Source organism: Eufriesea mexicana, unplaced genomic scaffold, assembly GCF_001483705.2.
Source record: "Eufriesea mexicana isolate 0111107269 unplaced genomic scaffold, ASM148370v2 scaffold4395, whole genome shotgun sequence".
Classification (NCBI taxonomy): domain Eukaryota; kingdom Metazoa; phylum Arthropoda; class Insecta; order Hymenoptera; family Apidae; genus Eufriesea; species Eufriesea mexicana.
Window position 1 is genome coordinate 237,448 of NW_016912376.1, and position 27,819 is coordinate 265,266.

General features: G+C 29.8%; 6 protein-coding genes across 8 annotated transcripts in view; 4 read left to right on the plus strand and 2 right to left on the minus strand.

Annotated features, from left to right (window-relative positions):
* Window positions 1-1,006, minus strand: part of LOC108551540 (DDB1- and CUL4-associated factor 5) — a 4,528-nt gene extending 3,522 nt beyond the window's left edge. Inside the window, exons 1-2 of the mRNA XM_017905748.1 lie at window positions 289-1,006; window positions 1-58 (exon numbers count right to left, since the gene is read on the minus strand). Coding sequence (XP_017761237.1) covers window positions 1-58; window positions 289-484 — 254 coding nt within the window. The 5' untranslated portion in view covers window positions 485-1,006. The remainder of the gene's footprint in view (window positions 59-288) is intronic.
* LOC108551538 (collagen alpha-1(I) chain) overlaps window positions 1-5,637 on the plus strand; it is a 17,223-nt gene extending 11,586 nt beyond the window's left edge. Inside the window, exon 7 of the mRNA XM_017905745.1 lies at window positions 5,602-5,637. The gene's annotated coding sequence lies outside the window, so the exon portion shown is untranslated. The remainder of the gene's footprint in view (window positions 1-5,601) is intronic.
* On the plus strand, window positions 1,193-2,180 carry LOC108551521 (cancer-related nucleoside-triphosphatase homolog). The gene is made up of 4 exons (XM_017905725.1): window positions 1,193-1,247; window positions 1,504-1,675; window positions 1,744-1,849; window positions 1,926-2,180. Exons 1-4 carry the CDS (start codon window positions 1,193-1,195, stop codon window positions 2,178-2,180), a joined length of 588 nt encoding a protein of 195 aa, XP_017761214.1.
* On the minus strand, window positions 2,358-6,223 carry PpD3 (protein phosphatase D3). 2 transcript variants are annotated; one of them, XM_017905744.1, is made up of 9 exons: window positions 5,832-5,884; window positions 5,385-5,498; window positions 4,490-4,879; window positions 4,112-4,398; window positions 3,865-3,970; window positions 3,653-3,795; window positions 3,252-3,559; window positions 3,078-3,159; window positions 2,358-3,005 (listed from the first exon to the last, which is right to left on the minus strand). In XM_017905744.1, exons 2-9 carry the CDS (start codon window positions 5,476-5,478, stop codon window positions 2,949-2,951), a joined length of 1,467 nt encoding a protein of 488 aa, XP_017761233.1. In that variant the 5' UTR covers window positions 5,479-5,498; window positions 5,832-5,884; the 3' UTR covers window positions 2,358-2,948. The 2 variants fall into 2 exon arrangements, with proteins under 2 accessions (XP_017761233.1, XP_017761232.1); XM_017905743.1 differs by lacking the exon at window positions 5,832-5,884 and adding an exon at window positions 6,158-6,223 and having other exon boundaries at window positions 2,850-3,005.
* Window positions 6,224-6,323: 100 nt separating this feature from the next.
* Idi (Isopentenyl-diphosphate delta isomerase) lies at window positions 6,324-7,459 on the plus strand. Of its 2 annotated transcripts, none has more exons than XM_017905746.1 (3): window positions 6,324-6,400; window positions 6,626-6,918; window positions 7,001-7,459. In XM_017905746.1, the coding sequence occupies exons 2-3, from the start codon at window positions 6,643-6,645 to the stop codon at window positions 7,457-7,459; spliced, it is 735 nt and encodes a 244-aa protein (XP_017761235.1). In that variant the 5' UTR covers window positions 6,324-6,400; window positions 6,626-6,642. The 2 variants fall into 2 exon arrangements, with proteins under 2 accessions (XP_017761235.1, XP_017761236.1); XM_017905747.1 differs by having other exon boundaries at window positions 6,334-6,400; window positions 6,485-6,918.
* Window positions 7,460-9,257: 1,798 nt separating this feature from the next.
* The window catches only part of LOC108551522 (arylsulfatase I), a 28,337-nt gene continuing 9,775 nt past the window's right edge, over window positions 9,258-27,819 (plus strand). The window contains 9 exon segments of the mRNA XM_017905726.1: window positions 9,258-9,580; window positions 10,790-10,847; window positions 10,850-10,915; window positions 11,925-12,151; window positions 13,662-13,899; window positions 14,450-14,607; window positions 16,265-16,556; window positions 18,195-18,496; window positions 22,477-22,632. Of these exon segments, the coding sequence (XP_017761215.1) occupies window positions 9,455-9,580; window positions 10,790-10,847; window positions 10,850-10,915; window positions 11,925-12,151; window positions 13,662-13,899; window positions 14,450-14,607; window positions 16,265-16,556; window positions 18,195-18,496; window positions 22,477-22,632 (1,623 nt within the window). The 5' untranslated portion in view covers window positions 9,258-9,454.

A 27,819-nucleotide genomic window follows, 5' to 3' on the forward strand; every position in this document is an offset into this window, starting at 1 on the left:
CCTACATCTTGTATTGCTTGCTCTACTTTCCATAACAAAACTCTTCTGTCATCGCCACCTGTTAAATTAATAGTAAGATATTTTGATATCACATTATACTTTTATTTTAATCTTATGATTAATGTATCATGAAAACATATATCTAAAATATAATGTTTGTTTTACATAATTGTACAATTATTTAGATGATTAAACGGTTTCAATTTTCCGTCGAACTTTAATTTTCTAAGACGACGGGCATAATACCGTATAAAACGAAATAAATTGAATATATTATTAATTTTTTACCGGAAACGAGAAGATCCCCTTGATTCGAAAATTCAATCGCATTAACGCATCCATAATGCGATAGTAGATCTTTCCTGAACAGATTGTCGGAATTTTCGAACCTGGCGTTAACGAGACGTTTGCAATAATCGACTTTGTCGTCGATTTGTCTTGCGATGAGATACGAAAGCGGATTACTATCGGAAGGACGAGCCATTTCTTCTTTGCAGATACTGATATGTATACGAAAACGGATAGAACCGTCGTCTTCACCCTTCGTCCCTTTCTTCCATGTATCCTGTAACTAACGCCCGTATTCTCTTCTTCGGTTAAGTATCCTTCGTTCACCTCAAGATTCTAAGATACTAATTTAATTTCTAAGATATCTTCCAGATATCTCACTATATTACAAGATATTTCACGTACTAAAAAAAACGAAGAAACCTCCAGAATAGGAAAATTTGTGGCGCAATCAAATTTACGGGATTGTTATAGGTTGAAACTATTATAAGTTTTGTCGTAGTCAATCTTATATATTTATTCTGTGACAGACGTGTCGCGAGTATACGCCTCACAAACTCACACAAACATAGGCCGCACGAGGTGCGTATCACGCACCAACGCACTTCTGAACGCGACCAAAGTATGTAGATATCTACATACACACAACCGTTTCAACTCACCCGAGCAGATTGTCTTACTCGAGCACGATCAGCTGATCGCTAGTCAGCGGCTCCACGTTGCGGTAATTTTATCAATTTTTCTCCTTCAATTTCTTACTAATATCTTTAATACACATATTCTTAATTATATAATTATATTAAATCTAAATATTTCTTTCCTATTTTCCAATCATTTTTTATGTTTTATTTTTATGTGCAAGTGTCACTCACGATTACAACTTCGACTTAGAAAAACAAGAAGCATGGATACCGGCGCCACGTTGCGAGTTTCACGCGTACTTCTTACTGGACCTCCTGGTAAGTCCGCGATTTTTAAAAATTATGAGGTGTTCCAAAAATCACTCATTACTAACCTTTACATATCTTTAATGTTCAAATTATTTTATATTTCTTGTTTTATTAATTTAAATCACCGGCATATAGCATGTGTAAATTCAACAACATTATGTAATTAATATAAAAGAAAGGAAACATATTTTCTTAGTTAATTTTTCAATTTATTATATGTAAAAGAAGTTTATGGTAATTTTGATTTAATTACAATTATGTATAGGCATAGGAAAAACTACATTATGTAAAAAGTTAGCTTCTATTATGGAGGAACAAAATTATAAGTTTAATGGATTTTATACTGAAGAAGTACGAGGTCAAAGTAATAGCAGAATTGGATTTGATGTTGTATTGGTGAAAAATCATGAAAAAAGATCAACATTGGCACGAATTGAGTTAGTATTAATTCGTAAATATATAAAATTTAATTTTCTTTATCTCAAATAATACTATTTGTAAACAGAAATGTAATAAACCAGTCGCAATATTCTAAGTACAGAGTGGGAAACTATCATGTGTTTCTTAATGAATTTGAAGCAACAGCATTACCTATCTTTGATTCCAAAGCAGTAAGCAGATTAGTTTTATATATTACATGCATATTTACATAATTATATTTAAGTCACTAATTTCTTATTTCCTTAGGATATATTAATAATAGACGAAGTTGGGAAAATGGAGTTATTTAGCCAGAAATTTCATGATAAAATAATAGAATTATTTTTTGGAACTTCAAGCAAACCTTTTATAATTGCAACAATACCTCAAATACATAAGGTACCGCAACGATATTTATCATTATTCCAGAGACTTCATGCAGATAAAAGATGTAAACTTATAACTGTGAATCATCAAAATCGAAATAATTTAGCAGAAGAAATTTTTCCACTTATTTTATAAGGTACAATGTCTCTTTTTTTTTGGAAGAAAAACAATATAAATTTTAAATACATTATAAACATCGTTTATTATTAACAAAAAAACAAAATGTTAGATTAAAAAAATCCTTCCAATCACGTTAAATTTGTAAAAAAAGTATTCATCACAAATAACGTGATAAATAGTGACTGGCTGGAAAATTGTACTACATAGTCATGCTAAATTGCATATGTATTAGATACTTTTATAATTATTGTTTTGTACCACCATTATTCATTAAAGAACAAATTAAAAGAATAACAGGTGTGTTCATTACATGTTCAGCACCTTTCGTAAATATTAGAATATAAGTTAATCTGTTGAGATCTTTGAGATCATTTATTCAGCTTGTGCGTGAACATTAATATCTTTAGTGAATAAGGTGGTTTAATTGAGGGTACAAAATAAAAACGTTCTCTTTGCGTCATTACATTACAATGAAACACAAATTGCTAATGAGGCATTGTTCTTATCGTAGACAAGAAAATTTGATACATTTGTTCACTAGTTGTCAAAACAAGCACACTTTTTTCATTTTTGTACCCATCAATATTATATTTTCATTGAATTTATTATGATACAGAAGATTTTCTTGTTCCTAGAAAGAATACAGTACTTTATTGTTTTGGAGAAGCCTAAGCATTTCTCACCTCCATTTCGGTATCAAATATATTACGCACACTTTGATTGGGCTACTCGTATTCCGTTATTGTTATTCAGTTATTTATCAATAGTACCTAGGATGTTCCACTAGCACAATTTTAATAGAGAATTAGCATATGCCATTGGTTTTACATCTGGATGAGGCTAAAAAGAAAAGAATATACTCATGTAGTACAATTAAAAATGATTGAAACTACGAATTAGCTTGAAACATACCACTTCTTCATATGATGTGAAATGAGGTACCAGATCGTTGCCATAAAGTGTGATAAAGGCACCCCGGTTACCCATAATATCACTATATATAAAAAATAAAATTAATATACAGTGTGACTACATTAAAGATCGATATTGTAATAAAATTCAAAATAATAATACACGTTGACATACCAATAATTTGGAGCAGAGAATACGGTAATACATTTTCCATTATGACCAACTTCGTATCCCTCATTTTTTACTTCATGACTTCTTATAATATAATCAAGATTGTTTAGGGTAAGAAAATTTTGTGTAATATCAGGACCAAATTGGACACCAACACCTCTTTTACTGGGTGCTTTTCCAGGTTGTGGTTGGGGATCTGACCATAACAAGTCACACATTAATCCTTCTTCTGGTGGTTGCCTATTTCTATTAATTTCTCGAATGTCATTTAATGTAACATTATCTCTTGAAAATAGACCACCATGCATTACCTATGAAATCCACAAACTTATATAATTTATGTGTACATCATTGTACAGTTACATAAATTTTAAACCTCTTTTTTCAGTGTAATATAAACTTACAAGTATTCTATTATTAAGACAATGGGCAAGAGGGAGCCAATTATAAACTTCTGTAAATAATAAAGCCATTTGAGCGGAATATTTTGCTCTGACTTCACCATCAAATCCATACATTTGATTCATTGTGGCAGATTCATGGTTACCTAAACATTATATTTTATATGGAATATATATAATATGTTAATAATCTAAATAGAATCATAAAAACTTACCTCTAGACATAAAAAAGTGATTTGGATATAACAATTTAAATCCAAATAAGGTGAATATACATTCTACAGAAAAGGAGCCCCTATCTACAAAATCTCCATTGAATAACTATGTAACTGTTAAGAAACATATGACATAATTGTACTTATACCAGTGATGTATTATTCTTAACAAATTTGAAGTGTAATAAATAGATCTTTTTAAATTTAAAATGTAATATTATAACATATCTACTATTATAAAGGATACATATGGATTAGTTTCTGATGGTAATCCATTTAATTCAAATATATTAAGTAAATCATAGTACTGTCCATGTATATCTCCACAAATAGTAAATTTACTATCTTCAGGAATTGTAACATCAACTAGGCTTGGTTGTGCCATAAACCATGCTTTTACATCTAAAAGAATTTTATAAGCATATTTACGATGTAATTTATTTTGTTTCTTATACCATTTTAATAGATCTTGCATAAATTGTAATGTAACTTTTTCATCTTCAAGTTTAGGACCTGTATATTCATCTTCAATAGCTATAAAATATAAAAATGCATATTGAAATTCTTTTAGCAATATTCCAATTCATTACATAACTATAATCATAACAGATTAAACATAATTTACCCATAGTTTCTAAATTAATCGTATCAGCTATGTTCTTTTTATTTTCGTCTAGTGCAATTGCCTTTTTAAAAGCTAACATTTTTAATATTTTATAACATTCTGTGTATTTAAGTAATGCATCTTTATCATTTGGTCTTGCTTTAGTAACAGTTTTGTAGTCGTTAAGAGCTAGTTTGAACTTGCCAAGTGACATATGAGCTGCAGCTCTACGATAATATCCTTTCACATAATGTTTATTTAATTCAAGAGCTTTTGTTGCATCTCTAAGTGCATAACCATAACATTCTGTTTTTAGATATGCAAAACTTCTGTTTCCATAATAAAGTGCCACTGTAGGATTTAATTCTATGGCTTTAGTGTAAAGTACTACAGCTTTGGCATAATCTTGATCTAAAAAAAAAGAAAAGGGGAAAAAATGTAGTTAAAAATAAGATACTTCAAAATAACAATTATAATTAATTTTTAATTATTTTAAATATATAAACTAAAAGCAGAAAAAATTAATTTTTATTTTGCTACAACGATTATGCTATATAAAGATTTTTACATTGTCAAAACGAAATGAGTACGAAAAATTTGACAGATAAAGTAAAATATATTACATAAAGATAAATGTCATTTAAACCGAAAGATATCATAAATAAAAATAATTATTTAAGATAGACCAGTAATAACAATATGACAAACAGTATAAATGTTTTAAATGTTAAGTCTCTGATAACTGAATTCCTAGATAATTTAATGATCATTTACGTTACGAAAGTTGGGTTAGTTTTAAATGTACACGTGACTAAATTATATTGCTTTAATGATAATTATAAATATTTTTTAACTTGGTGGTTAAGTGGAAAGTAAATCAGAAAAACAAATTTATAGGAAAATTTTGTAAACGCACTTTTGAAATATTCATTTGCTTCTTCTTTCAATTTTTCCGCACTGGCTGCATCTTCTGGCGATATTACTCCAGTAATTTCTGCGTTCTCACTCATTTCGCAGTTTATCTAATAAACTAATAAGATGATGTAAAATGACTTAAATTATATCGAAACGTAGACAATAAATAACACATTAAAGAAACAATAACTTTTTTTATGTAACGGTCTTTATTGCAGACACACTGAATATCGCGAAACCTACTCAACTACCCCATGAAGCGATTCGATCGATCGAAGTCGAGAAACAACGAGAACTATCTATCATTAGGATTCAAATAGTATATAACTATATTGGTATGCTATAAGTAATACAACTAATAGTAGACAATAAATAACACATTAAAGAAATAATAACTATTTTATATAATGGTTTTTATTGCAGACACATTGAATATCCCAAAACTTACTTAACTACCCCATGAAGCGATTCGATCGATCGAAGTGGAGAAGCAACGAGGACTATCTATTATTATGATTCAAATAATATATAATTATATTAGTATACTATAAATATACTATAAGTAATATAATTAATAGTATACCATATAAGTAATAAAAGATTTTCGTGTATAGTCTTCATAATAAAATTTTATAACTTTCGTAACATAACATCATCCTACATGTTTCTTTGTGGCCTTGAAATCATTTAATTTAATATATAGCAAAATGATCATAATAATTTAAGAATAGAAATAAAATATTTTCAATTGTTGTCTACATTGTGTGAACTTACCTTCAAATGATTATTTTGGTTGACTACATTAAATATCGTACTTGTAAATCTTTTTTTTCTAATATCATAAAAATAAATCTTATGGTATAAGTAGTTCAAAACTCTACCATCACGCGCTCTGGATTTTAGAATGAATAATGTTCAGAGCATAAAAGAGTTGGTTGGTCTACAGTTGATGGCATTCATGGTATGTTAAAAAAACTTGCGTATTCAGAAGAAGATATTATGACGTCAGAAAAGAAGGTTTGTGTAATATATGTGTTGAAAGTGTGGCCGCATTTCTTAAAAAGAAAGTTTTTCTATATAGTATCTTTCTTACATTTTTAGTTAAACGTTTTGTACTGAAGTCGTCATTTAAAATTCAAGGTCATTGATTTAGTTAACCTATACTTTACATGGCATATGTATTGTAAAAAAATTTACATGTATAATGTATTTCATTTTAAACTCTTGAATACTCTTTAAAAGGAACATATAGTACCGTGATGGCTAAAGTGATCAGAAAAGTGTGTGCTGCTGCACGAAGTTTAACATCTACAATGAGAAATTTTGGAAGTGCTCAACCAGCTCCCTTACAACAAGCTGCTTTAGAGGAACGTTGTATTCTTGTTGATGCATTTGACAAACCCCTTGGTGAAGCTACAAAAAGGGATTGTCATACTGTTAATTCTGATGGAAAAGTTTTACTTCATAGAGCATTTAGTGTTTTCTTATTCAATAATAAAGGAGAATTATTATTGCAAAAAAGATCTGCTAATAAGGTAAGCACATATTATATGTACAAAATTTTATATTTGTATTAAGAAGTATATTGAATTAATATCAAATAATATTTTTTTGTAGATAACATTTCCAAACCATTATACAAATACATGTTGTAGTCATCCATTAGCTGAAATTCCTGAAGAAACTGAGGAACATAAGGCAATAGGAATTTGTAGAGCAGCACGAAGAAGACTTAGTTATGAATTAGGGATTCCTTTGTCACAAATTCTGTTATCGGATTTCTTATATCTAACAAGAATTCATTATCAAGCAGTGGATGGTTTATGGGGTGAACATGAAATAGATTATGTATTATTTATACAAAAAGATAATGTAACATTGGATCCAAATCCAGATGAAGTTAGTGAACTTCGTTGGGTATCACAGCCAGAAATGAACGATTTCGTGAAAAATCTCAATTCTCCGCTAAGTCCTTGGTTCAAATTAATCCTTAAACATAAATTGTCACTGTGGTGGAATAATCTCCATACATTAGAAAAAATACAAGATCATGATGCAATACAAAGATTTACATAAAATTTTTAAATGAAAATTTGAATAAAATTAAATAATTTCATTTATTTTATTTTAATCTTTTTTCTAAAATGCAGTGTTAGTTATAATATACATTTATTAACAGACTAGAATGTATATAATTACACATTCTATGAAAATTTAGTATTTAACCATTGTTCAAACATTTAAATAATTAATAGAATTAAGTTTTAGTGTACAGATTATACAATATGATTAGTTATCATAAGATCAGTTGTATGCTGGCTATGTAATGCAGAATAAGTACAATGTAAATTGCTTCATGTAATTTTGTAATTTGTAAATATTGAAAAATGCTATATAATTTTGATAACTTTTGTGAATAATTATCATGAAACAATTTATGTATTTGTATAAATTTTGTGAATACATTTTTGTCACATAAAAAATAAGTTTGTATATATGCAATAAGATAACAAATAATCTTTTCTAAAAACAATTTTTTTATAAAAGCTTATGTAAATAAAAAGTACTAATTATAAACATGAAAATATGAAAAATTTGCACCATAATGAACATTAGAAATTAAGTAGTTGACTATTTATGCATATATCTTTAAACCTTGTCTATCAACATGAAAATTTATTCATTATTAAGTTTCATAGTAGAAATATTTTTAATTATTCATTGAATGTAATATTTACAGTATATATAAAATAAAATCAAATAAAAATTATTAACATGTTCTAGTTTGTTTGATACTTTAGATGTTAATAAAAAAGATAATTTGGTTTTCCAATATTACAAATTGTTAAAATAATATACTATTTTATTTATCATTTTGTCAATTATTTTATAATAATTATATAATATCTTATATATTATATAAAATAATATTTGTATATGTCATGCTATCTGAAAATATTCCAATATGATTCAATAATACTCCAATTAATGCTTTAATTATAATCTTAAAATTTTATTATATTTATATATTATTAGATGCATGGTTATGAAATTCTAATTTTATAAAGCAGAATTATAAACTTTTATAAAGCACAGTTTTTCTTTTAACATGTAAAGTATCGTTTTAGATAAGAAACTAATAGTTATTCAAGTAGAATGCAAAGAAGATTTTTTAGTTTTCTTGGGTGTACATTCAGTGAGCCATCAAATTATTCACTCAATCGATAATGCGGAAAAGATGAATGAAGTTCTTTTCGAAATGAGACAACGAAGAATTTTGTGAAGCTCTTTTATTTGGATATACACGGTGTCCACGTTAAGGTTTGTTATCATTTTTTCCGAACTTTCTTTTACGTAATTTCGTTTCACGTCCTTGAACTGAAACATTCTCTTGATTGAATTAAATTTACTTGTTTGTTATTTTTAGTTTAGTTCTTCATTTTGGTACAACCTAAAGTACAACCTACGTACCAGATTGTTAAATAAAAAATTCGACATAACATTAACAATGGTTTCATTAAGCTTGTATGACAATCATATATTTAATTTCATCCTTGATTGTATGGCGCTAGTTTCGAATAGTATTATTTTTCAAACGTTCGTGAATCTATTTGAATATTCCTTCCATGATTTCCATTATAGTTAATATTTATTTAATTTTATTAAAATAATGTAAATTACGCTTGGAAATTATTCGACACAGAATGTCTCGTACGCAGATAGACAATTACATAAGTACGGAAGATAACATGTAAGATGAGAAGCAACCTAGTTGAAACACGTACCTCCTTTATTGCCGTAATTATTAGTGTATTTTCCCTTCCCTTTCATGTGGTCCATTCATGACAAGCTTCTTCGTGGGTGGGCTATATAAACCTGTTTATTTCTGTTCCTCATTCTTTTGTGTTCCGCAGGAGGTATCTCGTAAACATCGCGCATAATGTTCTGATCATTCTTCCTAGTGAATTGTGTTTGAAAGTGCCCAAAAAAAGAGTGTTTTCTTGTGTTATATATTCGGTTACTTCTCACTGGATTTTTATCGTTCCATTCTATCGTTTACCTTTGCGAAGAATGCGTCGGTTTCCCACTACTTGGATTAGCACGTCTTTACTACCTCTATTGTTATTCATCGACTGTACAGTTGGCCTATATGATGAACCGGCACCCCACATTATCGTGTTCATGGCAGACGATTTGGTAAGATTAATACACTTCTAGGAAAATTAATAAATGTTATCTTAATCATTTTTTTACTTTATAGGCAGTTATAAATTATATTTATTGCTTACTAACGACGCAAGTCTGAAGTATAAAATTTGAATAATTTTCTAGGAATTTAAAAATTAACGAGTTTCGTTTAAAATGTGTGTAAAAGATGTAAATTACCTATAGTGTAAAATAAGATACGTACAAAGCTGAAGGATTTTAGAACGTTTTTATAAATAATTTAGTAAAAAATGAATTAACCTATTTCTAGCGTTATAACCTAAATTTTACGTTAGTTCAACATGAAGGAAGAAGAAATCGCTTACAATGCAAATTGTAACAATTTTTATATTACTTATGCTTACCCACTTTGCTTAATTCGCTATGATTAATCTGTAGTACGAAAGCGTTTTGAATTAAAATTGTCCTTAGTTAAGGCAATTATCGTAGCTTGAAAATTACCTACGCCCCCGTATCTAACAAGGATGCTAGTATTTGTGACTCACATTAACGGGAAAACAAAAATTTCCCTCTTCTCCACCACGACATATCAATTACAAAGATTATGCCGTCATATTTTATTATATAATCGTTTGTCATTTCGTGCATAAACGAATAAACATAATTTATCCCAAGGTTACATGATTTTAATACCTGGAATGTTAAAAAAGATTCGTCGTATAAGTATGTTTATAGAAAATATGAAAATAAATTTGAAATATTTTTTCTCACATCTTGTGTATACTTTGTTGCATATCTGACCATAAATATTTGTTTTCCTATTCAAACACTGCAGTATTTGTTTCAATCCACATATCGATTAACACATTTCGTATCTCGAGACAGTTAAAAGCACCTACAACACTTTAAAAGAAAATAAAAAACTTATAATAAAGTAGTTGGTTGTAATAAAGATAGTAATAAATTTAAATTCTTGATGTATCTATACTTTAATTTTCTTTTACATACATGTTATTAGAAAAATTAATCAAAGAATATCTATGCTCGATAACAGTTTTACTTTTGAATTTTTACCTTTATTTGCTAAATGTCCCTATCACTGGTTTTTACACATGCAAACGATATGTAATTATATAAAATAAAATATGAATTTTATATATAAATTTTAAATCCTAAATGGGAAGTTAACCTTTTTTATAATGATACGAGAAGGGATTTATAGTTTACATTGTTTGGTAGGGGTGGGACGATGTTGGTTTTCATGGATCGGATCAGATACCAACCCCTAACATCGACGCAACGTATTACCGACAAGCACGCCATCTAGGATAGCATTTTTCACTGGACTGTACCCGATACGTATTGGTATGTATATTTGAAAATAAAGTAGATAAAATTGATATCAATTGTCGATAAAATAGTATTTGATAAATGATACATATTTGTTCACAAAATTCAAAATTTGGAAAAGTAATATATCAATGTTAATTTTGAAATAACAATGTGAAAGAAACTTCAAATATAGGCTATTCCATTTTAATTCTTACATAGGAAGATACACCTACTAATAATAAATGATCATTCACAATAATTATGTAATTCTTAATGTGTTTAAATGGTCTTGAGAGATCAATGTATTATAAGTCGATAAAATTGTTTTAATATAAATTTAATATTGACTTTACGTTTAACTAAAAAGATAGATACAGTTTTACTAAAAAAAAAGTCACTTTTAATTTAAAAAAATATTTCTATTTAGGCAAAATGTAAGTGCATCTAATCTTAAAATATTTACGGTCGATAATTTTAATCTGATGTTAAAGAAGAGAATTTTAAAAGCTTATTTCTAAATATAGTTTCTATATTATTTAATAGTATTAATTTAAAATACTTATTAGTATTATAACTGCAATAGATACGAAAAATTTTCTTTTTTAATAATGTTATCGACAATTGGTTAGTCTAGTCATAAATTTCACTTTAGCCATGGAAAGATATAATAATAAATGAGCAATTGTTAATCTTGCTCCTATTTCTCTTGATGTAAGCTTAATTCTATATGAAACATTCCAATAATGAACAATTTTGAAGTCATTTGTTGAAAGAATAAACTGAAGCAACCAATAAATACACTTTGATGAAAAGCACCTAAAGCATATCAACGTGATTTACAAAATTTTATGACTACCTTGTATTTATTAGTTAAATTTATACGTTTAAACTTCTTAAAATTTATTTCATACGAGACAGATTTATTTGTTTGAAATTAAATACATATTTGCCGATATTGTTAAAGTATATGTATAATATTCAACGAATATTTGCACAAAATCATATTCAAAATAATATAGTTTGAAATTGTTTATTTATTTAGGGATGCAAGGAGCTGGAATTCGTGGTGGTGAACCACGTGGTCTTCCATTGAATATTAAAATTTTACCGGAACATTTGCGAGGTTTAGGATATACCACGAAATTAATTGGGAAATGGCACATGGGGTACCATACACCTCAACACACGCCGAGGCACAGGGGCTTCGATTCTTTCCTTGGATTTTACAATAGCTATATTTCTTATTACGATTATAAGTATTCGAACCAGGTGAGTTAAATATTATGAGGAACAATATATTTTCATATTTCAATTTTCAATTAGATTAAATTCATAGTTGAGAAACATGTTAACTAATAATAGTTCCTTGCATGTTTTAAAAATAATTTTCGTATTTAAATGGAAGTCAATTGGAAATTATCGAATTAAAGCTTCTCTGTCTTTTTCTAATCATTTGTCTACGTCTATCACGCTACATGGTTTTAAACGACTTCCTCACGCATTCTGTGTTCCTGCTACTTATCCCGAGCTTCGAGCCCAAAATCATAGATGGCACTGATTTTACTTGAATAGGTTACTAACTCTGGTTATGTGCCCCTAATACATTTTAATAAATCAATTCGGCAGTGGAAAATTAACAAATTACACGATTTATGTAATTAATTTATGAACTTTTATAATTGCATCGTGAAGATGAATCCTTAAGAAATTTTCCAATATAATTTTGCATATAAATTTCTTGTTAATTAATTGATTATTAATAATTATTATTTTATTGGTTTGTCATTGATAACTCTCCTCTGTGCAAATAATTTATGAATTACATAAACGCATTATGAAAACAATATTCTTGGGAATGTTCCCATATCGTATTTGTTCATATTTTATTCCTAGTTTTGTTCATAATTAAATATTTTCACTGACATACTTGGCGATCGTTGTTATCAAATCACGTACGCCATTAAATAATTATTAATAAACAAATTAATTAGCATCAAATTATGCATGAATATTACATGAGAATGTTGTCCGAAGTTTCTTCTGTGCGATGCAGTTATAAAAGTTCATAAATTAATCATAGAAACAGAGTAATTTGTTAATTTTCATTGCTGGTACTTCTCTGTCCTTTTCTAACCATCTTCTGTCCTCGTCTTTCACGCCATCTTTGTTTAGACGACCTCCTCGCGCATTCTATGTTCCTATTACTTTTCCGAGCTTCGAGTCCAAAATCATAGATGGCGCTGGGGGTATGTCTCTTAAATATTTATCCTTGTATATCTTATTGAAGGAATTATCGCGGTATGAAGGGGTTGCATTAGGGGCATACTGAATTTATTTATTATCAGATTGCTACACATTTTAGACATCTTTTTTAATCCTTTGTTATTTGTACAATAATAAAAGGAGATACAGTTATTATCTGTAAATTACTAATAATTTTAACAATTTATCTTCACTAATAATTATTAATTAATATTATTTATTATTATTTGTTATTAATTAATATATCATTGTTTACTTAGAATTTGGACAATGTAAAAATCGACGCCAAAGTCGTCGCTCAATAGATCTCATCATTCACATATATAACATATACACATTTTCACATTCTTTTTATACTAGTCGCAGGATTATAAGTTTGAGCAATGTAAACGAAATTACGTATAAGTCATATCAATTAATTAATATATTTAATTAATTTAAAGTAATAAAATAAAATTAATTATACGATAATATTACATAGGAATTATATAATAATATTTTATTTGTGTGTTCCCAGAACATGAGTGGATATGACATGCATCGTGGAGACGATCCAGCTCATGGAATGCAACGCGAGTATGCGACAGATTTGTTCACCAAAGAGGCGATCAGTATCATAGAAGATCACGAAATCAGTAGACCTCTTTATCTTCAGATTTCGCATCTCGCAGTCCACGCTCCCCTGGAGCAACCTGGAAACGAATATGGCAGGGATACCATACAGATTCGTGAACCAAATCGCAGTAGATATGCAAGTATGTATACAAAGGGATCATGAGAATCTTCGTAGAAACCATGTCAAACACTATTCTTCTATATCTTACCTCTAATGAATCACAAGCGAATGAAGAAGCATGCACATTATATCAAACGAATCCAAAAAATTAAGACGAATTAAATTCGAAGCTTTGAATGAAAAAATTTTGTTTTTCATTTTGGACGTGTTTTTGTTTTTACCGTTGCTGGGACGTCCTGTATATCTACATACTCTATACAACAAAATTTTTATCAATAAGAAACCTAATATGACAGACGTTCCCGTTAATTTAAAGAAAAATTCCGATCCATTTCATTCATCAAAAAAAAAAAAAAGAAAAATCCAACCACTTGGAACAGGTAGGAACACCATTGTCACGGTCATGCATGTAACTCCAATATAATAAAATTTAGTTGGAAGATAAAATTTAAATCGACGACGGTGTACAAGGTTTATCTCGCCAAGAAGTGTCGTTATCTTAATTCGTATTTGTCTTTTACGATCCCATAATTCACGTGTAATCGAACATGCTTGTTCTATTATTTTAGAAATGGTGTCGAAATTGGACGAGTCAGTGGGACGCGTAGTTCACGCGTTAGGCGAGAAAGGAATGCTGAGGAACTCCGTGATCCTGTTCCTCACCGATAACGGAGCTCCGTCGGTCGGTAGATACAGGAATTATGGCTCGAACTATCCCTTCAGAGGGGTAAGATCACGTCGTTAAGACAGTGCTTTTATTCAATTGTAGGTGAATTAACATAATTAATCGTGTGGACCATCCATTTGACCGAATTGTCCACTTAAGCAGTCCACGGTCAAACAAAAATTATCAGTACATGTGCGACTTAAAGTAATCTCTTTACTCGAGTATTCGTGGTAAAACTGCTGCAAAGTTAATCGATTGTCGATGTTACGTATTCTTCTTCTTTATTTTTCGAGCAAATTGGTGGAATTTTTACAACATAAAGTCACCAGGACTGAGCAAATAACATAAATTTGTCGTTGATACCGAGATTTTTGTACAGATAAAATTTCTGCTTCATGCCTGATGTATTGTTGACTTTAAAAACGCGAAATCTGATTTCTTTTTTCGTTTCAAATTTCGTATTTAAATATTTTGTCATTGCAAGTGGAAATATTTCGGGGATACAAAAATTTGCACTGAATATTTTATTTTTGATCACAGAGAGTGTGTTATAATATCGACAAATCGTTTTTAATTTGTATCCTAGAAATTACTGTAAAATGAAGGTATAAATGGCCATGATTGAGCCTGAATTCTGGCCATTTAAGCGGACATATTATTTATATTTATACTTATAGCAAAATATACACTATTATTTGGTATATAATGTATATTATTATCTTACGTAGTCAATACTATTTGTAAAAATTCTATTTATAATAATAATATCATAGTTTAATAATATTATAGTTTCAAGCAGATGTACAATACATATTACTCGATATTTTAACCTTAAAATAGTGACGTACTTCAAGTTAACTCCTAATACTAGTGATGATGTACGTCAGATTAACTGGCTACAATAGTAATGACTTAAAGTTAAATTGATTTTCTGTCAATAGTGATGACTCGAAGTCAAATTGACTCGACAATGTATCGTCAGTGGCGAGATCTATCTAGTAGTATACCTACAAAATCTAGGTACCTAAGGATACATCGAATTGACATTATGTCACTACTAGCAATACGGAGTCAATTGAACTTCGAGTCATCACTATTGACAGAGAGTCAATTTGACGTCACGTTACCGCTAGTGCTAGGAAAATAGTGGTCACCACTTGAAGGTTAACTTATAAAATTGTGACCGTTATTGCGTCATTACTTCATTTACGAGAGATTTAACCAGAAAGATCCCTAGAAATTGTTGAATCCCTAGAAAATTCACGCCAAGTCACCACTATCGATTAGAAGTGAATTTGACATCACGTTGCCACTAGTGCTAGGAACATAGTGGTCACCACTTGGAGGTTAACTCATAAAATTGCGATCGTTATTGCGTCATTACTTCATTTACGAGAGATTTAACCAGAAAGATCCCTAGAAATTGTTGAATCCCTAGAAAATTCACGTCAAGTCACCACTATCGATAGGAAGTGGATTTGACGTCACGTTGCCATTAATGCTACGAAGATAGTGGTCAACAATCAGACCAGTATTTCTCTTATAATCCCATCTTTGTACTCGAGCAGTGGCTCTCAGTCACCGTTTGTTTTAATACCTTGAAGCTTAGGTTAGGTTAGGTTAGGTTAGGTTGTATGTACTTGCCCCGTACATAGACCCTAAACTAACGTAATGGTATACAACATAGTACTTACATTTGATGGTGTTATGATTATAGATGAAATATACTTTATACGAAGGAGGCGTAAGAGGAGTGGCAGCATTATGGTCGACGAGGCTGCAGAAAACAGCCCGAGTTTCGAATCAGTTGATGCACATAACAGATTGGTTGCCAACCCTTTACTCCGTAGCCGGTGGAGACCTGCGGGATTTAGGCGAGATCGACGGTATCGATCAATGGTGTGTACTTAGCGAAGGACGTGGAGTTGGCAGAGAGAAACTTTTATTAAATATCGACGAAGTTCAGAAAACCGAGGGAGCGATATATGGACGATTCAAATTATTGAGAGGTAACTGTCATGCTAGCAAAATAAAATTGTGAGCTACATTCCGTGTGAGCAATCACTTCTAAATACCTGTTTCGAAGGTTATATTTTTAATATTAATATTTTTATAAATTATTAGTAATATATTGTACAAACTTTATACATCGATACTTTAGGATGGCGATAAACTGATTTTGAGACACCAAAACTGACAGAACAACAAGAACAGAATAACATGAATACAATATTCATAAAACTAATTTAATTTAGGAAAATAACACCAAGATAACATAACGAAAACACACAGAAACACATTCTAATTTAACTCTCTTTCCAATACCGAGCGACTCACGCTCGTACCAGTCACAATTAATTTCTAAGGACTCTGTTTTGGTCGTCAAGGATCCTGCTTTTATACTTTTCTAACCTACGTTTCACCTCTCCGTAGGGACTATGCAACTTAATTTTGTTACCCAAAATAACTTTTCCATTTGTTTCTAGAAAATATTGATCGGTTTATAATTTATTTTTGTTGGCAATGGCCGATTTGCGATTTGTTTTCAAAATGGTATCCAACGATATAGTATATGAGATTTCAGTACTAGATTCATATCTGCTTGGTTATTATTGTTACATAACCTATTTGATAACTTTATACCGGTACTATGTTATCACGATATTCTCAAACATACTGTATACTTATTTGACGATTTGCTATCAAATCTATGTTGGATTTATTTCCTACTGGTTAGTTCGAATTTTTCTCTAGTGATTTTTACATGGCAAATATATCAACACTAGAACTGTCAATCTATAACGAGTAGCTACATATGATCCGTCCACTGCACAAATTGATTAACTCCATAAAACAAAAAGTGGAGGAATGCAATGAAATAATGTATATTGTTTTTTAAAATTCCCTTTATAATTTAAATCGAAATAAATATTGTAGAATGCATAAATACAAATGTAACTTTCATCTAACGGTATATAAAATTTATAAGAAAAAATAGCCAAAAGGTAATCGTTAGTAATGTTACCATTTTTATGTTACTGGAAGAGTTAATCGATTTGGCAAGTGGAAAAAGTAGTAAATTTAAATTTTACTAAATTTTACTTAAATTCTGATAAGACGGCACTAAAAAATTCGCCGTTATCATTCATGACTTGCTAGTGCATTTGAGTTGCATTATTGCAACGATTTACATTAGAGTACGGAGTTAATCAAAGTGGCCTCTGAAATAAATTATTTATTATTCAGTGGCCAACAAATTTTTGTCGTTTAACGGTGTTCATCTTAATTATCAGGGAAAGTTATTATAAATATAAAAGGTTATAACTATACTAAGTGCTTTGACACTTAAATTTAAGATTTTTCAAAAAGTGGAATTAATCGATTTGTGCAGTGAAACAAAGTGGAGTTAATCGATTTGTGCAGTGAACGTCTCATATATTATACGTAAATGAAGGTAATTGTAGTGGTACGAGGAAGACGACTAACTATAAACAATTACCTTTTGATCTGTCAAAAGCAGTATTTATATGTTCTAGGAAATTGCAAAAATAAAATGTCCGGAAGTCATTCTGACCCTTTGGTAGTTCCAGTATTAATAAATTTAGTGTTATGAAACATATTGAAAGTTTCTTCAAATATCTTTCAAGGTTCTGTCGAAAACGGTTTCTACGATAGATACTATGGCAATTTCGCTAGAACAACGGGGAACGCGTCGTACCAAGAGATGGTAATAAAAAGTGCAGTCTCTCAGAGTATCACCTACCACTTGGGTGGTCCTGTGACACAACCAAGTACGATGACACAATTACGATTAAATGCGAAGATTCGATGCAATCACGATTACACGTATTATAACCACATGGTGACGGCTTGCAATGTCACGGAATGTTTATTCGACGTAGTGAACGACCCATGCGAGACGAAGAACATCGTCAAGGCGTACTCTAGGGTAAGTAACTCGAATGTCCTTATGTTGTCTCAGCTGGTAAAGTTGTCATTGCAACGATGAAATAAATTGAATTCGTTTGATTAACGTTCATACATTTTATACTTACGTATAAACGTAATATACTGCTACGTATTCTTCTCTATTTGCATGGTGCACATTTAGCGAAGGACATCTACTATCAACGAATAAAACATTTGTCATGTCAAAGTTGTTCAGAAGAGTAAACAGTACTTTTTGAAAATTAATACGTTTGTACATTTTTCTGCACTTAGAGAATATTATGTGTTTATTATCGCACGCTTATTTCATAACTGTAATTGTTTGCTAGGTAACCTTCAATTATAGGTTATGTAATACGATGACATGTATTATATCATAAATGTTATCAGAAATGATATTTATCAGAAGTCTGATTATGATGTGTACAATGTAGGGACGTTTACAAAGAAGAGGAAACGTTTTATATCACTGGAATAAAAATATTATGAATTGTTACAATAGAAATTTGTTTAGCAGCCATTGTTGATTAACCATTTTGATTATCGTATCTTTGCAACCACGTCAACGTGTCAATTCGAATTCGATCTTAGATTACAAATGAATTTTGATACTATTCGTAATAATTCTGCAGATAAACAGCTTATAACACTCGTAGCTTAAATGGACAACAAATCAAAGTTGAAATTCTTAAGCCGGGTTTAAGCCGCGCTTACACTACGCGATATAACGACCTTTGTTCAATTCTTAGGTTTATATTAAAGTTTCGATATTTTCTGACATTTTTATCATTTATGATGTTTACTGTGTGAAGCAATACATTTATTGCCACAGTCATCTGCTAAATATAATTTTAGGGCGTTTAAGTATAATTCGATTAACTATAATTAAAATTTTAATTTAAATTTTAACCTAAACCCTGAACCAAACCTAAATCCTGTTTACTTGATTGACACTGCGTTTGTGTGAACGATTTTAAACGATTTAAAATTGGTTGACTCGCGAATGGTTGATCAAAATTTGCTTAATGTAAACGCGACTTTAATACGCGAACAACTAGATCGGTTTTTAAAAGTTGCTTAATCCTAATACATAGATATTATTTAATATTTGCGAAATACAAAATTCGTAAAATTTACAGCTCTCTTTAAATGTGTAGAGAGTATTAGGTATCTTTTAATTTTCTTTTTTATTTTGGATTTTAAATTTCGAGACTTTTGACGTACTGTTTAACTTATTAATTTCTTGCTGAATTAAATATTTATGAAATATTTGTTTGAGGTATAGGAAATGTTTGGTAAGCAGTTTATACTTTCTTTTCATATCGTTATCTTGTCCAAATTTTTTTTAAGTATGCGAGTAATTGTTATTTTAATTATACAATTAAGTATACTTAAGTAAAAATGATTTTTATGTATACAGAGAAAAAGGTAATAGTTATAAAAATTGTGGCAATAATAAAAATATTCTTTTTAAAATTATCTTTTTGTACAATTGCAACGTTATCAGTATCATCTATTATTTATTTTATTAAATTGTTTTCACGATCGTATGTTTCTAATGAAATGGAAATAAGTTTAACTGTTTGCAATAGGTTGATTTCTTTAATTAGCTTTAGATGCATAAAGATATTTGAAACTTTGGTGTTAAGTGATTTACCGAACACACAGTGACACAGTGAGAATTACTTAACCTTGCTTCAGTCTCTGAACTTAATTTACAATTCATGACCAGACTGCTTTTTTCCACATCGAATCATAGTAGTATTATTTATGCGCAGTGAATATCACTTAAAGAAGGAAATATTTTATTTCAGTTTAACTAAAATATTATAAATTATGATAACACAAATTTATATAGATATAATCACTTTTAGTAATCTTAAATTATTTTATTATTAATAACAAAAACCGTTAGTAAATTAATTGTTTAATTAATTATGTAATTACTCTCATATTGGTAGTATTATTTATTCGCAGTGAATGTCACTTAAAGAAGGAAATATTTTATTTCAATTTAATTAAAATATTATAAATTATGACAACACAAATTTATATAATTACTTTTAGTAATCTTAAATTATCTTATTATTAATAATAAAAAACGTCAGTAAATTAATTGTTTAACTAATTATGTAATTACTCCCATATTACAACAATATACAGGGTGTTTCTTTTAATTGAAAAAGATAGAATATAGAAGGAAAAATATTATTGTAAAAAGTGTTTGATTTTTGTAATATCATGTAGCATGAATAATTTTTCTGCAGCTATAGTGATAGGAGAGGTAATTAAAGTCAAGTCAACTGCTGTAAATAGAATTCTAATTTCATATATCTTAATCTTTATTCATAATATAATTATCAAAACAAATACAATGATCTACCACATGACATCGTTTCATACAAAACAATACTATAATGAATTAAATTAGGTTCAAACCAATTAGGTGGTTACAATATTTTTCTTTATAAAATGTTTATAAATGATTCTTATAATGTAAACACATAGAAAATAAATGACCCTATGCTTTCTTACCCAAGGTGCAACAATGTCACGTTAAAAATCCAATTTTTCGATGGTAAATTATCTAGAAGCAATGTACGAAAGTCATTAAGAGTAGTACAAACTGATAAAACTGTAGTAATTAGGTAAAAACCTGATTTACTCGTATTTAATGGCAATTGTAAGAGAAATAATCTATCTATGTCAGAAAGAAAGTCAGTAAAATGACGCATAAGGATTATCGAAGTAGATAAGTTAGAATTTTATCATCAGACTGCATGAAATTATTTTCTAAATTATGTTTTACAACAATTCGATATTATATTTCCAAAAATTAAAAAAATTATTAATGTAATGGTCAGTTGTATTTGAAAATTCACAAATACCACATGAAATAGTACTAAAACAGATTATGAAATTGAAAATAGATAATTCGACTCGTATATGTGTCTTTTATACACATATATGTACATATATCTTATCCAGTATATGTGTACTGGAAGTGTATAGCATAAATTATTCGTAATGCATAGCAATTGCAGCAATCAATAGAAGTAGTAATATAGCAATTAAAGTTAACTTATTCTAGAATATGAAATATTTATATCAACAAATGATCGAACTTTCATTATATCAAAATTAATCACGTACAGTCATTGTTCCCACGCGTCGCGAATGTATCGAAGTTATTTCCTTTTTATGAACTTGTGGGGTGCTCTAGACGTTTTACGATCTAGAGCTGTTAATGTTGTTCGGCAACCCGAATGTTAATCTGTTTCCACCTTACTCCTTTCTTCGGAGTCGCGATGAAGTAAAAGGTTTTAACGTGGTAGTTTGAGAGTTCGAGTGTGACTCTTTGAAGGTTGGAGTTTGACTGTTTGAAAGTTGCAATTTTACTGACTGACCTTTTTCCGCTAGTCAGAGTGCCTCGCCTTGGCATGTCAAGGATGCGCGCTGATTGGTTGTTTAGAAAAATGTTAATTTCCCAATCAGCGGCATCCTAAGTGTCGTGATCACACTTTCCATGCGCCCTTGGCGTGCCTTCTCCTGCAAGGGTGGGATAACTCTTGAGCGGCCGTGAGGTCATGGGTTTTTCCCAAGGGTTACGGTATTCGTCCAGGTCCAATGTGTCGGTAGTTTGTTACCCTTAGCGGGATTTCGAGATGACCCTTCAGAATTACCGAGATTTATAACACGTCCTTTGGCTATTGAGTGTAGGCAAAATGAAGATTTGAAAGAATATTAGTTTCATTGCCCCCCAATATACCTAGAGCCCGACTCTAAAATAGTCTGTCTTTCCGATCGTGTTATAAACCTTGGAAATACCGACCTCACGGCTTATTTAGCGATGCCAAGGCGGGATACTCCATATGCACCGCGTAACAGTAATTTTTGCATATTTTAATATATTTTTATGATTTTTAATATAATTTCGTATGTTTTCATATATTTGTATAACTTGCTAAAATTTTTGTCCAGATTGCCAGTGACTTGGATGCTTATTTGGAACACTACAGCCGTGTGCTAGTGAGGCAACCCAAGGTGCATGTTGACTGGCTAGCAGATCCAAGGAGAAGAAACAACACCTGGGAACCGTGGCTGCAATCAGGAACTGTCGTTCCAAACACCGCAGCAGTAATTGCAAATTTAGTATACCACATTCACGTTTTGATTATTTTCTTTTCAGTATTGCTGAATAACATATTTATCTGATCAGCATTTGCTTAACCAATTGACTACGTTCAATATTATCGTAGCTGAGAACTAAGAACGTTTAATCTAGAGCAGGTCAAGAATTATCGAAAATGAATTGACTTAATTTTAAACAATATGGAGAACTCTTCAAAATCACAGGGTAGTAGTTCAAGTATATATACATATGTAGGATTGGAAATGACTATGGGGTCGAAAGAATGTCGGTCAGTGTGTCAGCCAGAGAGTATGTAAGAAGTCCAAGTCAGTCTAAGAAAGATCAGAAGAACATGCCCATAGCGAATCTTTCTTGTTTCATAGTCGTCATTCTATGTGTAAGCTTATTTTATTTTATTAAGAAGCCATTTTATTAACAATACTATCTTTAGTCAACCCACCCAAATCCAATCCTACATATAATAATTAAATAATAAATCAATCGATTTTTCTTGCTTCCTCTTGCTTTCTTTAACAGTGCACAAGTCTCAAGTTGCCTCTTTCATCTCGTTTAATTAGATTTGATATGCTTTATAGTTGACAGTTTGATGTCTAAATTTATATAATTATAATATATAAATTTAATTATTAATTAATAATTATAAATCGATAAATTTGCATCTACGTTTATTCAATTTACGTAAAATTAGGAGCTTTCAGATGATATTCGATAGCATAACAGTTTCGCTATTAAGACAATAATAACTATCGAAAGAGGCAGAGTAACGTTTATGGTGAGTTCGTTTATGGTGGAAGAAAATGTGAAAATATGGCCGGCAATGCTACTAGCTTAACTCATGAACCATGGCGATAAATGTGATTAACGGGACAGAAATTGAAATAGATGAGATCATATCTACGTCGTAATTAACGATTTTTGCCGACCTTGCTTGGTAATTTAAACGAATAAGTAATTTAAGCCCTTGGAGAGGAGTCTTCCAGCGAGAAATACTCATTACCTGCCATAACTTAAGTTGTTTAGCAGTTTAGCTTAAAGCGTTTATTATTTACAAAGTACGCTAATATTAATATATATATTATATATTATGAATATAAAAGATTATATAATATAATATATTTTTATATATAATTGTAATAACGATATATTTCTCACGATAATTCTGTCAATTCTCAGCAATTTTCATAAAATTTGGCATACCTATAGCTGATCCGATTATACGTACATCGTATGACGAGTCATTCTTTCTATATCGCAATTTTGCAAATTTCAATTCACAGAAAATGATGGAAATCTAAAAATGAACGGAGTAACGATTCGTAACGACTATTACCAGTCATAGATCTTCCGAAATCATGCTAGGTACGTACGTAGTTTTACTTCCTTGATGGAGATTAGCAAATCGTTAATCAATCAAGTCTAATCGAAACTCGATACAGTATTTGGATTGCATATTTATCAAAAAAAAGAAAGAAAAAAAATGCCGAGAAACAAAGTATTACCTTTGTAACAGGGACGTATATGTACCTTAGAGACCACGAGCGAAGTCTCAAAAGAATAAGTATAAGGTATTTTCTGTTTACTTTATGATAGCTTATTTTAATCAAATAAAAATGACATATATATTTGCATTAAGAAAAGTATAACGGTAATTTAAATTTAAATTAATAGAAAAAAGATAATACCGAATTATTAAAAATAGGATGAGACATTTCCATAATAATTATTTTAATAGAATAAAGATAACACGATATTAGCATACATAAATTTAACTAAAACAATATCGAAATGATTCTGTTCAAATTTAAATTAAGAAAAAGACAGTAAGCAGATATACTTTTTCTGCCATTATTTTTAGCAAATATATCTGCAACATCGACATAAACAATCGAATCCATTATATTCGATTCAATACATGACGAAGACAAACGTTATATTTTATATCGAAGCAATCTGCAATGTTTAAAAATAAGTATTTTATTTTACAATTATAACTAAGCTGTTTCTCATGTTGTTGTCTGTGAAAAATAAGTTTTTAACCTCTTGCACTTAAATGACGTAACTTGTTTTTTGGAAACAAATGATGAATGAGGAACAATGACACATATGAATAAAATATAAACACGTTTGTTATGTTATTATATTATATTATTACATTTACATAATATAAAATCAATAAAGTACACAATAAAATTACAATAAAAATAACGTAAAAGTAATATGAATTTGTACATAGTTTCTTTTCAAGATATCGTGAAAAATATCATCGAGTTTGTAGCTAGGAAGCTTCGAATTGGTATATTTTCTGATAGTACAAACTTTCGAGTGCAAAAGATTAAAATGTAGTCTCATAAAGGAGCCCCAACTTGCTCCTAATGTGCTTCGTAGTGAATACAGCCCTGCACTTTAATGTACATATGTAAGTCTTCTGAACGTGTAATTAATTTGTTTACCAAACAACTAGACAGAAGATCCAAGTTCCAAGTTATGTTTTAATATACAATTAATAAAAACAGCGAATAAATATGTTTCACAAAATTGAGTATTATTCTTTATTGCTAATCTATTTATTATTAATAATTACACATATTTATTACATTTATGATAATTAGTAGACTAATACAAATATATAATGCAGAATACATAATTAATACATTATTGTAAATACACATATATACATTAATAATACATTATTCACAGAAACAATAAATTGGCAAATACGTTAATTAAGCCCGATTAATTTGCTTAATTAAAATCAAATACTAAATACTACGATGCTGAAGATCGAGATACAATTATTTTAATAAATTAATATTCGACGAGGAAAAGAGTGTTATAGCAATTTTACAAATATTTACAAATTATCTACACTCTCTATTTTGAATTCATCTATTTCTAGGTTTATCTAGGATAGAAGATCAAACTCACATAGAAACATGAGCCACGAAATGGAGTTTTATGAAGACGAATTGGAAATAAATTGGCAAATACGTTAATTAAGTTCGAATAATTTGCTTAATTAAAATCAAATACTAAATACTACGATGCTGAAGATCGAGATACAATTATTTTAATAAATTAATATTCGACGAGGAAAAGAGTGTTATAGCAATTTTACAAATATTTACAAATTATCTACACTCTCTATTTTGAATTCATCTATTTCTAGGTTTATCTAGGATAGAAGATCAAACTCACATAGAAACATGAGCCACGAAATGGAGTTTTATGGAGACCAACAAGGAGAGTGCAAGTCCTTAGGGGTCATACATTTAGTTGAAACTTTGCAGGTTTGTAGATTTAGTCATCCAGTTCAAGAAAATATATCATTATAAGAGCATTATAAGGGCAACTACTCAATAGTTTTCGAGATATTTATGATTAGAGTTTTATTATTGCCTTAATTACAGATTTATTTCGAATATTTATCAAGTGTCGTTGTGACCTAATGTTCCCACGCTGGTGACAATTTTCGGATGTTGCTGTTAGACCACAATGTCATTTGGTAATTATCGATAACTATTCAGAAGAAATCTCTAGTTAAGAATAATAAAGCTTTAATCATAAATTTCTCGAAAACTATCGAGTAGTTGCCCTTATAATCGTACATTTCCTTGAACTGCTTGACTAAATCTACAAACCAGCAAAATTTCAACTAATTGTAAGTCTAGTTAGTAACCATAAAATTTCAATTAAGTCAATGACCCGAAGGACTTGCACTCTCCTTATAAAACTCACACAGGAAGAAAGCATATTTGAAAGTTCACATTTTGCATTCCCCTTCTTCTTAATAAATTTGCAAAAATAACAAAGATACGAAGAAATTTTGAAATTCCATTCCAGTATCAACTTGCAATTAGTATCAATTTCAATCTCAGCTCTTGTATTCGATATTCCGCATTCTCAGATCCCGTATTCGATATTATTGGTCCAGGCAATGATAATTTTGGTTCAATCGATAGACTTTGACACGAGTATGAAAATTTACGCCAATGCAGTATACTATTCAACTCACTTCTGAGCTCTTCTAAAAATTCTTCGAGTTCGGGATGTGCAACGTCTTTCAAGCATTTGGATGTACCATTAGCTAACATAAATTCTATTGAGATTGGAGTTATGTATGAGATTTATTGGCTGTGTTGGTAGAAGATTCATTGGAGATGGAAGGTTGAGAGGTGCGTGGTTTTCGTGGTAAATAAATAAATTAAACAAGTGAAAAATTAATTAACTAACTAACTAACAAAATAAATAAGTAATAATATCGTAATACGTAATGCAAAATGAGGCTTGAGCATAAATGATATGATACATAGTTGGTGTAAGTGATGATCTATAACAGATGGAATAAAATATGGTATAATATACATACATGGTGTAATAATACTTCATAGATTGATTTTGCTTTCTGTGTTAAACTGGATCTTCCTTATACCATGTCGAAATTGTTGTAGTAAAAATGACCGTAGTAAAAAATTAACTAACAAAATAAATAAGTAATAATATCAATTGATGAACCTGTACTGGCATGTTGAATATTGTCAACACAAGCGAATATATTTATAACATTTGTCGAAGGTATTACCAACTGCTTTACGTAAATAAGACGAAATATATACCTATGCGCATGCAGCTATTGCGATATTTCGAGGTGGGACTAAAAATGTCCCATCATGCATTACGGTGCATCAAAAAGGCGAGATACTTTTAGTCCCAGCGTGCCCCAAAGAGTTAAGGGATATTTTTCTTGACTATCTGAAATGCTTGATAGGGATCTTGTTAACATGAAAACTCGTAATAATAATTTAAACGATTCGCTATAGTCATCTAGTTCGTTTTGCAACTATTGATTGAGGATTAGTAAAAGGATTAGTAAGAGGATCAACAGTGACACAATTATCGTGAATTCTACCGATATCTTTGTTTATCACTGCAATTCTTTCAGTCTATTTTATTTATTAAACGATACCGCGGTATCAATTGATTATAAATCGTCTAGGGTGCGCTTGCACGAATTCAGAGATCGTTGGAGATCTAGTGATCTATATACACACAGTATATAAACACTGTAACACGATGTATACCCATACCCTTTTCTACTCTTTTATAATACGAAAATGAATTAATATTATATTATATTATATTATTTTATTATTGTTAATATTATAATTAATATT